The sequence below is a fragment of the Stenella coeruleoalba genome (assembly GCF_951394435.1).
Source record: "Stenella coeruleoalba genome assembly, chromosome: 1".
In the NCBI taxonomy this organism is placed as follows: domain Eukaryota; kingdom Metazoa; phylum Chordata; class Mammalia; order Artiodactyla; family Delphinidae; genus Stenella; species Stenella coeruleoalba.
Window position 1 is genome coordinate 47,756,200 of NC_137169.1, and position 14,803 is coordinate 47,771,002.

Here is a 14,803-nt window from a genome sequence, read left to right on the forward strand (position 1 = left end):
AGATATGAATCCATATTCTGTTATATTGATATACTAAGTGAGGAACCTAGAGATAGTTCTCTCTCCAAATCTCAGTTTCCCTCTCTGTAAACTATAAACAATAGCACTTATCTCAAATAGCTTTGAGAATTAGACTTAATATACCTCAGTGCCTGGCACAGAGTGGCAATAAGCAAACCTAAGTCTTAAGATGACATAATGAGTATTTCATTTGACTTGATTACAAGAGTAACTAAAAACGGAAACCTTTCTTAGCTAGTACAAAGGAGGTCTCAGCATTTCCTGTTGCAGAACTGAAGGCTATTTCTCCACTTCGTGTATGGAATTCAAACACATGCCACGTTCAAGACTGCTCCATGGAATCGTGGGTAGAGGCCAGAGCACTAAACCTGGACTCAGGTGAGGGTTTGAGACTCATGAGATATGAATGAATCTCTTCTCTTCTCTGAGGACCCGTTTGCTCTTCTACATAGTGAGTAAGGATAACACCCCATCTCATGACATCGCTGGATGATTAAGCAAGGTTTCCCAACCTGTTGTCTACACTCACCCACTCACATCTCCACTTCCTACCTCTGGGTGAACTTCCTATATATAAATCTGACTGTGTCGATCGATCCTTTGCTTAAAACCCTTCCATGGCTCCCCATTGCCTAGAGGATAAGGTTCAAGCTCCTCGGCTGGTGTACAGGCACCAACCCCTGCCCCAGCTCCACCCAGGATCTGACTCCTGCTGACTCTTCCTTGGTCCCATCTCTGGCAGCTCCCCACTTTGACCTGTGCTCAAGGCTTACTGAAGTAGATGTGTGGCTTCAGGAACAAGCCAGGCTCTCTCATCTCCCTGCCCTTGTCTATGCTGCTTCCTCTGCCTGGAACACCTTCACCTCCGTGGCCATCTGGCAAATACCTATTTCTATATAAAGGTTCAGCTCAAGCATCCTCTCTTCCAGAAGCCTTGCCAGACTCCATCTCTGGTAAAGCCAATCGCTCCTCTCTTGTTTCCCACCTGGCCCTGTGCTATTTATTGCAACAGCACACAGAGTCTGTGCTCACATGTTGGTTTCCTCCATGAGAACATGAGCCCTTTGTGTCCTATTCACTTCTGTAGCCTCAGAACCTGACAAGGGCCTCACATAGGGGTCCATATGTAGGGCTGCTATGATCCCTTTAAACCCTCCATTCCAGACACATTTCCTTGGATCCTGATGGACACACAGTACACACAAGGAAAGCCTTGGCTTCTTTTTTCTTCTCAGGGCCAAGCTGAGATTCTTGATAATCATAATACCTACTATTCATTGAGTGCCCAATGGGTAGCAAACACTCATCACCCTAGTCTCGGGGTGGTGCCCAATGGGGGCTGAACGCTCAACAGAGCTGACACCAGGGGGTGCGTACGGGTACCAGGTGCTCCCCCCGTGGGAGACTGTGCGCACACAGCTTTTATGGAATGAGTAAAAGGAATGGCATTAACAGTCCTTCTTCCCACGGATGGCTCACAAGGAGCCTAGGACAGCTGACAGCTTAGCCTCTGATGGTAGCGGCTTCTCCTGTACCAGAAGGATCCCCCAATTGCCACGTCACTGGTGCTTCTTTCAGTGGAGCCCACGTTTGAACTTTCACTCAGATTAAGTTTGAGCTTTCAACTCAGATATTTGTTTTTAGTCTGTTTTGCAGCCTATTAACAAATACCAAAAAAAGTATGAAATAAATTAGCTAGCATTTAACTGCGGCGAACATCTGGAATGTGTGCGTGTATGTGTGAGAAAGAGAGAGAGAGAGAGAGAGAGAGAGAGAGAGGGAGAGAGAGAGAATGCAGGAGCCTGAGAACAAAGAGTTTAGGTTTATGAGCAGGTAGGGTAGGTCACTCTTATATTAAAATCATTGTTATGAATTGGCTTTTTTCCCCATACATAACAATCCTTTTGCATAAAGAATCATGCCAAGGTTTTGTTCAGAATACAGAACAAGTATTCTCAGCATGACAAAATACATTTAAACATGTCAGTTTCCTATAAGAACTTTTGTTGAAGTTGGTCCCTGGGTTCCACAACAATTTGAAGAGTTGTTGATATTATTTTATCAGACGCATGCAAACTGCTTCAGGAGATGTTCCTTATTTAATAGACATGTGACAAGGAGAGGGTCACTATGATGTTGCTTTATGTTCCCCGTCATATTAGTGATCAGGGAATCATTTGGAACCGTCACTTACCTGGAACCCGGCAAACTGAGACATGCCAGGGCAGCACAGAGGAAAAACAGCTCTGCCGGTGCCCTCCAAGCCCACGCCCTGGATGTCTTCATTTTCTCTATGCGACAGGAGATCTGACTGAGGCTCCTGGATCCATGAAGAGCCTGCCCAGGGAGTGCTACTGTCAGCTTCTGTCCCCAGAGAGCAAACAGTCGGGCAAAGTAAACAGAACGCCACCAGTAACCAGAAATGCCTTAGACTTTGCACGGACAGAAGACTTATCTGTGACTCCAGAAACCAATGAGAATGATGGGAAAATGTGCTGCATTTGGTTTTTATTCATGTATAACAGACTCTGGGGTAAGCAGCTGAGAGGACAGACGGTTAGTGAGGCGAAAAGGACTGGGCTCTAGGTCCGGACTGCCTGGGTTCAAATCCTTTCTCTGCCACAGCTTTGGGACCTTGGGCAAGTCACTTTACTCCTATGCCTCAGTTTCCTCACTTGGAAAGTGGTGAGGATCAAATAAGTGCACACAAATAAAGTGCTTAGAACAGGCCCGTGCCGGGCACTCAGACACGTGGGCTATTGTTACTAAGTAAATACAGGGTCTGGAGTCAGACAGGCCAGGCTTCGAATTCCAGTTTGCCTCTTTCCAGCTACGTGATTTTGAGCAAGTCAGTAAGAGGCTGTAGAGCTTTAGAGCCCATCTACCTGAGTTCAAATTCTCTCTGTATCTTTCACCAGCTGTGGACCCAGGGCAAATTATGAACCTCTCTGGGCCCAAATTTCTTCATCTACAAAACAGGGATAAAATAGTACCCACCTCACAGGATTGTGGTGAATATTAGATAAATTGAAAGTTTTAAAGCACTTTGAACAGTGCCGGCACATACTATGTTCTCTCTCTATAAGTGAGAGGATATATATATTTTTTTGAGCTGACATTTTTATTGACTCTCTTTGATTCTGTTTCCTCATATGTATATAACCTGGGAGGGCTCTGCCTACCTATCACTTAGGGTCAGGAGGGTTCAGATGAGATGCTAAGTGTGGAAATGTTTCACAAATAGGCATTATAAAAATGATAACTGTATGAGGCTAGTTAACCAAATACGTGTTGTTCTCATTGTAGAACTTCTGTAGGACTTTATTGTATTTAGGGAGAAATAGATGGCTGCCCTGACCTTGTTGGGAAGTGAAGTATAGTAGATGATCGGTATCAGATTTAACATTTGTCTCCAGTATTTGCTGATAACCCTGACAGCCATGGTGACAGCAGCACATGGAAAAAACTCAAACACCTTCACACTTCACCTATCACTTCTCCCACGTTCAAAGTCAGAGGACTTTCCTTAGGGGTGAGCACGGCAAAGGCAGGTACCACTCATGTAGGGTGGGTCAGACTTGTTTTATTTGAGACTGGGGAAGTGCTTTCCCTTCATCTTTTCATCACTCTGAATAGCACGCTGATTGCCTTGTCGTTTCGATGTAGCCTCACCATTAAACTGGATGAAAGAAAAATGTGACTCTAAGGGTCTCTTGAAATGGCATAATTCAAGCAAATGTTCACTTCGATAACTCTAGAAATTCCTAGAAATGACTCCCAGCTTGCCTGTGACCAGATGTGGGGTGGGTGTCTTCACATTTTCAGTTCCACTGCCGACATAGTGTCAGCCCCGAATCCCAACCTGGAGATGGTACCAACCCTGCCTCTGGTGGGGAGCATGGAAGTGCAGTGTAAAAGAGGCCTGGTGCAAACTCGAAGGCCATGTACAAATGGCCTGGGCTCTCAGATGTACCCCCATCACTGACTCCTTAGAAGCAACAAGTTAAAGTACAGACTGCACTGACCCGGCATTTACAAAACTCATCTGCAGCCCACGAAGAGATGGAGGAACGTGGTCGATGACCGTCTTGTGTCTGTTGATCTGGCAGGTGTAGGTGAGCGGCCTTGGAGGGGAGAGGCAGCGGGCAACTTGAGGGTGGGCTGGTAGAAGGAACACAGCCTGGATTTGATTTCCTTGAACAAGCCACCTAATTTCTCTGAGACTGTTTTTTTTCATCTGGAAAATGGGGATGAATGGAAAGCCACAGAAGGAAGAAGACCCTTCGCATTAACTGTGCCCAGAACACAGAACACAAGTTCTGCTCTCAGGCCATCCTGTGTGCATTCCAGTTATTATTATCCCAAGCACAAGGCATTTTCTCATCGCTGTCCCAAAGGATGCAGTGACCTGAACTTTGACACAATGGATTGTGGTGGTTAATCATTTGTAAAGAAGCAGAAAATTGCATTTCAAGGAAGATCCACGTCCTTTCTCGTGTCTGCCTGCATTTAAGAGAAGCCACATCCTTACAAGATAGGGTTCTTTTTTCACCTCCTAAACCTAAGGGACTCATGGAGGAAGGCACAGATTTTAGAGAGGGCAGTTACACGAATGAATCGTGTGCTCACTCATCTCCAGATTTTCTGTGCATGCTGTTCTCTCTGCCCAGAATATGTGCCACGTGGCTAAATAGGACTCATTCTTTATGTTCCATATTAATGTCACTTTCTCAAGAAAGCCTTCCCAATGGACTCTCCTGGGTTTGACTCCAGGCTCCAATGGGTTTCCTGGAATTCCAACCTCATAGCGCCCCCCGGTGGCATTAGGTGCCGCTCACCTGAGGTCACGCCAGGAGGATGGCAGCCTCAGGCTGTGCTGATAATACGCATATTTTTCATGGACAGTTCTTAGCAATTTAACAGTTTTCCCCATATATCATCTTGTTTGATCTTGACAATAAAAACAAAGTATCGTCTTCCATGCCTCCGAGATGAGGTTCCACAGTTGGTTCTACAGTTGCTAAGTAGTCAATCTATGACTAGAGTCAAGTTTTTTCTGACTCCTAACCTCTTCTTTTTGTAATTTCAAGGCTTTACCCTCTTCTTAGGAATTTCCAGGACCGATGAAGGTCTAGCACAATTATCACACCTCACCATTCTCTGGCCATAGCTCTCTTCTCTGGCCAGGAAAGAGTTTTTGAAAACAATCACGTGCCTTCAGGCTTTTAAATTATATGTAGGAATTCATAGCTCTAGGTCTATGGATCCACTGACAGTGTTGTTCTTCCAGACACTTTGAGAACTAATTTTCTAGCCTCCAGTTCCATAATCAATGCTACACGTTTTAGGGGTTTTTTTTTATAGCAGCACTCTGGTACCTATTTTTGTAGTAGTTAGCTTTTGCTGCATAACAAATAATCCCCAAATTCAGTAGCTTAAAATAATAGTCATTTATTAGCTCAAAACTTCTTTGGGTCATCAAGTAAGTCTGGGCTAAGCTGGGCAGTTCTGCTGGTCTTGCCTGGGTTCACTCATGCAACCTCAGCCAGCTAAGATGTTCAGCAGGGGGCTGGCTGATACAGGATGGCCTTACTCACCTGCTTGAGGATTTATTCTGTTGGTCTGTAGGTGCTGGCTATTGGCCGACGTGATGGGGTAACTGAGCCGCATGTCTCCAAAGAGACTAAGGTTTTTTCATGGTGATCTCATGGTTCCAAAGAGCAGCAAGAAAGCATAGACTCCAATGCACAAGTGCTTTTAAAGCTTCTGACTGCAGTATGTTTCTTAATGTCCCACTGGCCAGAGAAATGGCCAAGCCCACATTCAAGAGACAGAGACAGATAATACCTGTTGATAGGAGGAAAAGCAGGGTCACTTTGTAAAGGGGTGTACATACAACGTGGGAAGGAATTTGTGGACATCTTGCAATTTATCCCAGACATGTGCCACTTTCATGCTGAAGCAGTTAAAAGCCTGTGTACCTTTTCTATTTCTCTCTTCTTCTGTCCTGATGATTTGAAAGCATGTGTTGAGATAACAGTGTCTTATGATGGAGGGAGCCTACAGCCCTGACACACTAGTTGAGGAGAGTCCCTGCTGACCCATAAAGAACTTTCTATGAGTGAGAATTAAACTTTGATTGTGCTATTTCATTGAGATTTTGTGGTCTATATGTTACTGCAGTAACAGCTACCTTATCCTGGCTAATACACTCTTCTTTTACATACAAAATTTGGTGTGTATGTGCATTTTTCTGGAGAAAAAGTCCATAGCCTTCCTCAGATTCTCAAAAGGATCTGAGATTCAAAAGAAGTAAAAACAAAATGAAATAAGAAGGAAGAATTCCTTTAAGAGATAGAACTTTTTCAGCTCACAAAGTTATCTGTGGTCTCTTTAAAGGCAGTACGGAGTAGTCTGAAGTGTTTGGGACATCAGACAGACCTAGATTGGCATTTCATTTCTCTCATTTATTAGTTTATATCCTGGACAAATCCCTTAAGCCCTCTGAGCACTGGTTTCCCTAGTTTCAAATGTAGGCTTGTGAATTAATGCTTCAATAATCATTTATTGAGAGCTACTAGCTGCCAGGTCCAATGCTAGGTGCCTGGATATAAAGATGAATATGTAATAGACCTTCCTGTAAGAGCTGACACCCTGGTGAGAGGGACAGACATAGTAATACAGCAGGTCAGTACCGTGTGATGAGTGCAGTGCTGGAGACATGCATTAGTATGGTTTGGATGTAGCCAGATGTGCACGTGTGTGCGTGTGCATGTGGTCACTGAGAAACATTTCTCAAAAGTGATGCTTGAGCTGGCCCCTAAGGGTCGAGGAGGAGGTAGCAAACCAAGCACCAAAGGGAGGGCGCGTGGCAGTACAGGGAGAGGCCAGAAAAATCAAGATGCAAAGGTAAGAAATCGCACAGGCTTTGTGCGGAACCAAAGCCACTCAGTGTTGCTGGAGTCTGGAGTTCAGCTTGAGCGGTGGAAAGAAATGAAACCAGAGAGGCAGGCAGGAGGGGCCTGATGGGCAGGGTTAATGATATGGATTTTATCCTAAGTGCGATGCGGAGCTCTTGATGGGTTTCAGGAGGGAAGGAAGGGGGCAGCTTTCTTTGTGAGAGAGATTACTCGGCTGCAGTGTAGAGAATGGATTAGAGGGAGGCAAATTGGAGCAGAGAGACGGTTAGGAGGCTGTTATAATAGTCTGCCGAGAGATGATGAGGGCCTGAATTAGGGAAGTGGTGGCACAGAAGGAGAAGAAGGCATAAACGTAGTATCTGTCTCCTGTCGTTGATAGAAGCCCGTTGTGAAGGGCTTTGTAAACAATGCAGCTGTGCACAGAGGTGGGGTTATTATGACGGACATTACGGTTCTCTGTTAGGGAAGGTATATTAAGTCCCCAGGGCTGAGCTTGGCAGGTGTTCCGAGCAGCCCCCCTCACGTTTCTTTCTTGGTTACCTGGTCCTGTGGATTGATGTGCCCAGGCTCGTCTCTCTTAAGTTGAGTTCCTGGTTTTCTAGGCTCACCTTCCCTGGATCCCGGAGGGAACGCGTTATGCCCCTCTTATTGTTTGAGTCCTAATCAGTGTCTGTGAGCCCCTCGTCTCCAAGGTTTCTGCTGTTGATTCGTCCTTGAGTCCTGGAGAACCTGATTTAAAAGAGCCCTTGGCAGACCACTGTGATAACTGCATCACCAGAAGTGGTGATGCCCATTGGAACTCCTCATCCACGGCAGGGGTGTTATCACCAGGGTGGTGCAAAATGGGGCCAGAAAGAAGTGTGCATGGACCGAGTGGGCAGCGAGATCTTTGGAGGACTAGTTGGCGAAACAATAACCCACAGGAGAAAAGGAAATGGATCTATTATGAACTAGAAAAATGAGAAGGGGGAAAAAAAAGATAGCCGGGAAAATGAATGAAGAGTCCCATCTTTTCATGGAGAAGAGAACAGCTGTTCACGGAACCCCATCCTCTTCCTCTGAGGCAGTCAGTTACACTACATTTCCCAGCGCACCCACAATTCGACTTGGCCCTATGACTAAAGTCACGTGGAATAGGAGAAGCGACGCGTGCCATTTTACCCTCCCTTGTGCCACTCCACACTCTTTTCCCTCATCAGCCTGCAAAATGCGGATACCCAGGGTGACCCTGGAAGCCAGTGTTGGAGAGGGTGGAACCTCTGGCAGCCTCGATCCCTGCACGACTGAGTGGAGCAGAATCCTCCCCACTCCCTGTTGACTAGTCTATGCCTGAGTAAGAAAGAAACTTCTATTGTGTTGAGCTAGTGAGATTATATACAATGGAATGCTACTCAGCCATGAAAAAAGAAATGACATTTTGCCATTCACAGCAACAAGGATAGACTTGGAGGGCATTATGCTCAGTGAAAGAAATCAGACAGAGAAAGATAAATACTGTACGCTATCCCTTATATGTGGAATCTAAAATGTACAACAAAGTAGTGAATATAACAAAAAAGAAGCAGACTCACAGATATAGAGAACAAACTAGTGGTTACCAGTGGGGAGAGGGAGGGGGGAGGGGCAATACAGGGGTCAGGGAGTGGGAGCTGTAAGATAGGCTCAAGGATGTATTGTACAACATGGGGAATAGAGCCTATATTTTGTTATAACTGTAAGTGGAAAGTAACCTTTAAAAATTGTATAAAAAATTTTTAAATTAAAAACAATTTTAGTTAAAAAAATAAAAATTAAAAATAAAGAAATGCAAATTAAAAAAAAAAGAAAGAAATTTCTATTGTGTTGAGCTGCTGAGATTTCAGGGGTTTTCTGTTGTGGCTACCATTACCTAAACTAATACACCCTCCTTCCTACAATTCCCATTCCCCACTTCATGGACTTGGCAAGCATCCCTTGGAAAGGAGTCATGGGTTCACAGCAGTGATCTCAGTAGCCAATGTCTATGACGCAGCTCTGGTGGTGGCAGAAAAGCAGCATCTGCTTTGCAGAGGAGGCCCCCTATCTATGCCATGGTTTGGTTTGTCTTTTGTGTTGAATTCTGTGTCCTCGACTATGTATATCTCTGTATATAAGTTTGGATGTGTGTTTCTCTATGGAATACATAGGTGCCCTGTTTCTTCTACTGTAGATGGTCCATAAAGGGTAGATACCTATTTCTCTCTGGTTGTAAGTAGAAAGGAATAGCTATAGGACACTGGGCATAAGCCAGACAGTTCAGGAAAACAGAGTAGGTGTGTCAAGAATAGGGGATCAACCCCGATGGGGGTGGTCAGCACTGTAAAGACCAGGTAGATGGGAGAGGCCAGCAGTGGGCTCCAAGGTGAGGGCCGGCCAGAGTGCTGAGGGAAGAGGCAGCTGTGCAGGCTCTGCCTCCATCATCTGGGATGTACTTGCCAAATGCAATTGGGAAGATCGGGAAAGCCCTCTAGGTACAAATGGATTTGATGCTAGTGATTCGGGGCTGGAGAGGGCACACTGCTCGGCTCCTGGTCATTGGCAAGGGTGCTGATCAGAGAGGACTCTACAGTATATGTGAGGAGAAGAGGTAAAGAAGAAACACTAGAAGACAGGTGGGCCATGACAGTGGTGAAAATCATACTTTTAACGCAGTCCCTAAACTGGAGAAAACTTTTAGACATAGATCGTGAAGCAGCAGTGTGTCCGGGATTCACACATGGGCAAGGTCACCCAGTGGTTCTCAGAGTCTATACATAATTGTATGTTTAATACTGGAGCATAGTACATCATATTTTCTATTAAACACATTTTTGGTTCCCAAACTCTGAGGATATTTCACTGACCCCATAAAGCCCGTTGACATTACTGGCATTGGCAATGAAACATCTCGAGTTCAACCCAGAGCAACAAGTTTTTGTAAATGTTTTTAGATTAAAGTACAGGCAATTGCTTAAAAATAAAATATTGAGCACTCATTTTCTATTTCAGATATTTCCAGGAATGCTAGAAATGTGTAAGGAGGGGAAATGGGATTCCACCTGGCAATGTGCCAGGAAACTAATTACCTGGGGTACTTGAACTGACTCAGTGAATTATGTAGTTACATTGATTTTGTGGATTGACTGTGGCAAATGGTGAAATTTAAGCTACCCCGTTCATCTGTTCATTCACTCACTAGTGGATCAAGTTCAAACTTTACTTAGCCTGGCAAATGAATAATTTCTCAATCTTTGCCTTAGCTACTCTGACCTTCATACCAATCTGAACTTTGCACCAATGTATTTATTCATTCAAATATTTAGATACTTTTGATGTCTACTGTGCAGGGAACCCTGTGCTAAGCTGGGGGCTGCAGCAGTAAATATCCCCCTTGCTCCATGCCCACACGGATCTCCCAGGTTCCTAGAGGAAATAAACTCGAGTAATTGCACGCATCTACAACGATGACCCGAGTAAGTGTAAAGAGTAGAATCATATACTTTCCTGATGTCATCGGGGTGGCGGCTTGGGGCAGGCAAGGAACTCTGGGAAACCTCACCTGTGCTTGGAAACCCCAAACCAAAGAGTGAAGTGGTTGAATGGTCAGATTTTTGAATTACTGATGCAATTACTGATGTTACATTGTATGACCCAGAGTTTCTGTTATCTGGTGTTTCCACAAAGAATCATCCCAATGAACCCTCCTACGCTGTTGGTGGGAATGTAAATTGGTGCAGCCACTATGGAAAACAGTATGGAGGTTCCTCAAAAAAACTAAAAATAGAGTTGCCATATGACCCAGCAATCCCACTACTGGGCATATATCCAGAGAAAACCATAATTGGAAAAGATACATGCACCCCAGTGTTCATTGCAGTTCTATTCACAATAGCCAGGACATGAAAAAAACCTAAATGTCCACTGACAGATGAATGGATAAAGAAGATGTGGCACATATATACAATGGAATACTATTCAGCCGTAAAAAGAATGAAACAATGCCATTTGCAGCAACATGGATGGACCTAGAAATTACCATACTAAGTGAAGTAAGTCAGAAAGAGAAAGACAAAAACCGTATAATATCACTTACATGTGGAATATAAAATACAACACAAATGAACTTATCTATAGAAATAGACTCACAGACATAGAGAACAGACTTGTGGTTGCCAAGGGAGTGGGGGAGGGATGGATTAGGAGTTTGGGATTAGCAGATGCAAACTATTACATATAGAGTGGATTACAACAAGGTCCTACTGTATAGCACAGGGAACTATATACAATATCCTGTGATAAACCATAATGGAAAAGAATATATAGAGATGTATAACTGAATCACTTTGCTGTACAGCAGAAATTAACACAATATTGTAAGTCAACTATACTTCAATAAAATAAATTAAAAAAAAAATCATCCCTTCCGGAGCCTGTGCTCCGCGACGGGAGAGGCCACAATAGTGAGAGGCCCGCGTACAGCAAAAAAAAAAAAAAAAAAAAAAAAATCATCCCCAAACTGAGTGGCTTAAAACATCAATTATTTTATTATAACTCACAATTCTGAAGGTCAAGAATTTGAACAGTGCCCAGCAGGAGTGGCCATCTCTGTTCCATATGACGTCTGCTGGGACTGGAACATTCCAAATGGCTTCTCCACTCAGATGTTTGTTGACCTGGCTGGGAAGCTGGACAGCTCAGGATTGGCAGGGACAGCTTGACTGGGGCCTCTGACCTCCTCGGGGCCTCTGTCCTCCTTGGGGCCTCTTTCTCAGGTGGCCACTCCACAGGGGCTTTTTACATGGCAGCTCAGGGCTCCAAGAAGCTGCCAGACCTCTGCCTGACACCTAGCACCTGGCCTGGGCTTTGAGATTCTTCTAAGAGGCAGAAAAGAATGGGAGGGAAAGTTCTGGGTTCACACAAGAGAACAGAGTGTGAGACCCATTCATGCCACCTGCATACCATCTGCATGTGTCCTTGGGAAAGTCACATCTCACACAGTAAGACACTCCCTGTGGACAGGGTAGCCGGGCATTTCAGATCCAGGCAGACTCACTGAGAATGGGCAAGCCTGTGTGTCCTGTGTTCCAGCCAGAGTCACCTGAATTTCTTTAGGGACCAGAAAGCAGATGACGGCTGCAGCCAGCCTCCTGGAAATGGGCACAAGGACCCAAAGAGGCTGGCTCCTGGCTGGCTTGTGTTCAGATGCTTGCAGAGTGAGTGGCTCTCTTCTACCCCCAAATCTGACAACCTGTGTCCTCAGAGGCTGAAAGAAAGTCAGCCTGTGAGTGCGTTCTGTGGGCTACTAAATGGCCCCCTGAGTCTGCTCTGTCCTTCCCAGGCAGGCCTTGCTGGCAGGGCTTCTCTCCAAACCTTCTAGAATCAGCTCAGGCCTCTCCAGTAGCTCTGACCCTCCGCTCCTTTTTGCTACCTTTTCCTCTTACTTCCACCACCCTGGGGTTCATCTATTTGGTTTTCTCTTTGGTGGGAGGGCAGCTCTGCCCTTCATCAACAGCCCAGACACAGTGTTTACTTCTGTTTTGAGGATTTACACTTTCGAGAGGGCGTTGCCAAGAAGCGGGCAGTGTGGACACTGGAGAAACAATGGGCTGAGTTTGAATCTCAATTCTGATCCTTACTAACTCTGTGACTTTGGGCAAGTTTCTTTGCTTCTCTGATCCTCCACACTATAAAGTAGAGAGGACAGTACTTAGCATGAAGTATAAAGAATGCCTAGAACTGTGGCAGGAGGGTCACACAGATGTGGACCCACGTGCCACGAAGATGAGTCAAAAGGTCATTCTATCTTAGGGCACCCTAGGGCCAGACTTTAATCCTACATTGAGCCACATCTCAGGCTTTTGACCAAAAGCCCAACCACAACACTCACCAGAACTCTTTCTCTGACATCTCCAGGCATCCCTTTCCAGCTGGGCAGGAAGAATAAAGCCTCCAAGGAGGACTCGCTGCTTTGAGTTTTCAGCTTTGGTGTCAATCACACAGGTGTCCAGGAAGAGAGTTGGCATCCTCTAAATACTGAATGAGAACCACAGTGATAATGACCATCATAGCATAGGGATAATCACAGAAGGTTTTCTAAAAATGGGCTTTATATTGGCCACGGATAAGTGTAATCACATGCTCCCCACGGTGCTACCTAGGCTATCGTTTTTTCCAGGCAGCTCTGACCCAACTGCAGAAACATAAATTCTGCAGAACTTTGGAAGAAGGAAAAATGCCCCTCTCTTCAGCCCCCTCACCGCTCCATGTCTTAGAGTGTGAGTCCCTGTTTGCCAGGAGGATGCTGGAGTGAGGCAGGCAGCAGCTAAGCCTTGGCCAAGGCTGCCTTGCCAGCTTTCTTGTCAATACCTGTTGACATTTCCAGGCGCCTCTGGTATATTTCTTCATAACATCGGATGGATTACAGGGGCTGTATTGATTTTGTGGTTTCATGTGTGAAAGATCTAATCTTAATCCTCCATTGTTCATTTTCCTTAACCTTTTAATAACATGATAGGGAGGCAACCCATCAGAATGGAAATTGTTTCTGAGTCATGTTGTCATAAATATATGCCACAGACTGTTTTATTTTATGGGAGCAACCATATTTTTTTGAAATAATAATAATGATAAAATTTGTATGGTGTATTGCAGTTTACAACGCACTTTCCCGTCAACTCATTTAATCCTGATGGCAATCCTGATAGGTACGAGTTATTTTATTTATTTTGATTTGTTTATCCTGTGAGTCTTCCCACAACATGAATTTTTATTATTATTTGCCGTGTCACAGATGAGGAACCTGCATTGCTCAAGGTCACACAGCTCTTAAAAGTAAGATTTGGAGCCAGGATGATGCACTCAAATCCTGAGACTGCCAGAAGTTGTCACTGGGTGACCTTGGATGAGGGGTTTAAGCTCTCCATGGTTTATTTCTTTACCAAAAACACTGGGATGATGAAACCTTCCTGGGATTTTGTAAGGATTAAAGCTGATGTAGGTACACCACCTGTACAGTACCTGGAACCAAGGAGAGGACCAATAAATGTTCTCTATTATAATTAATATTATTATTTAATAAAGGTAGGATTTGAGCCAAGGACTCTCACGTCAAATCTCAGTTCTCCTTCGCTGGAGAGAAATGGAGAGAAATCACAATCTGGCTTCTCTCTCTCCTTCCCTCCTTCTCATTTCTTTCCGTAACTTTTAAAACCCCAGTGAACGAGAGTGGGTCACAGATGCTGGCTAATGTTCCTTCAGTCCTCACTAGCACTGAGCTGCCTCACGCCCTTCACTCCGAACCCTTCACTCTGCCCTCCGCCCTTGACAGCTGTCTCTACCCACATTCTGCCCCCTGCTCACCTCTGTTTGGAGTTCGTCTGACCCTTCCTCCTGGCATTTTATCCTCAGGCTCTCTTTCGTGACCTTGAGGCTCTTTTCAATCCAGCTCTTGCTTTCTTGATAAAGACTCCCGGCTCTAGTTCCCAGCCCCACAAAAACCGACTGCGACCCTCCTCGATATTCCTCAGGTTAGTCCCAGCATCCGCAGTGCAATTAACTTGAATCCGACACAGTTACAGAGATACTTCCATTGGCCAACTTTTCTTGTGTCGCTGGCATGTCAGTTTTCTTCCAGCGGAAAACAAACCTGCTAAAGCCCATCTTCCTTGAAATGATGGTTTCCAGTGCAGCCCTTGGTTTGCAAATTACAGCACCACTTGCAAAAATCCAATTCTTGCTCAACTTAAAACGCCATCAGCACAAAGCATGGATGGCTTTGCAGAATATTACGTTTTGAGTAAGCTCATGTGAAGTTTGATAAATCCTTTTCCTCGTGATCCATAAACCAGATGTTTCCACTGAGATAA

The 14,803-nt window shown here is 44.8% G+C and overlaps 2 protein-coding genes across 2 annotated transcripts in view; both read right to left on the reverse strand.

Annotated features, from left to right (window-relative positions):
* Nucleotides 1–12,876, reverse strand: part of C8B (complement C8 beta chain) — a 51,154-nt gene extending 38,278 nt beyond the window's left edge. Inside the window, exons 1-2 of the mRNA XM_079904112.1 lie at nt 12,826–12,876; nt 2,216–2,358 (exon numbers count right to left, since the gene is read on the reverse strand). Of these exons, the coding sequence (XP_079760238.1) occupies nt 2,216–2,358; nt 12,826–12,855 (173 nt within the window). The 5' untranslated portion in view covers nt 12,856–12,876. The remainder of the gene's footprint in view (nt 1–2,215; nt 2,359–12,825) is intronic.
* DAB1 (DAB adaptor protein 1) overlaps nt 12,855–14,803 on the reverse strand; it is a 432,111-nt gene continuing 430,162 nt past the window's right edge. Inside the window, exon 17 of the mRNA XM_079904017.1 lies at nt 12,855–12,971. Coding sequence (XP_079760143.1) covers nt 12,965–12,971 — 7 coding nt within the window. The 3' untranslated portion in view covers nt 12,855–12,964. The remainder of the gene's footprint in view (nt 12,972–14,803) is intronic.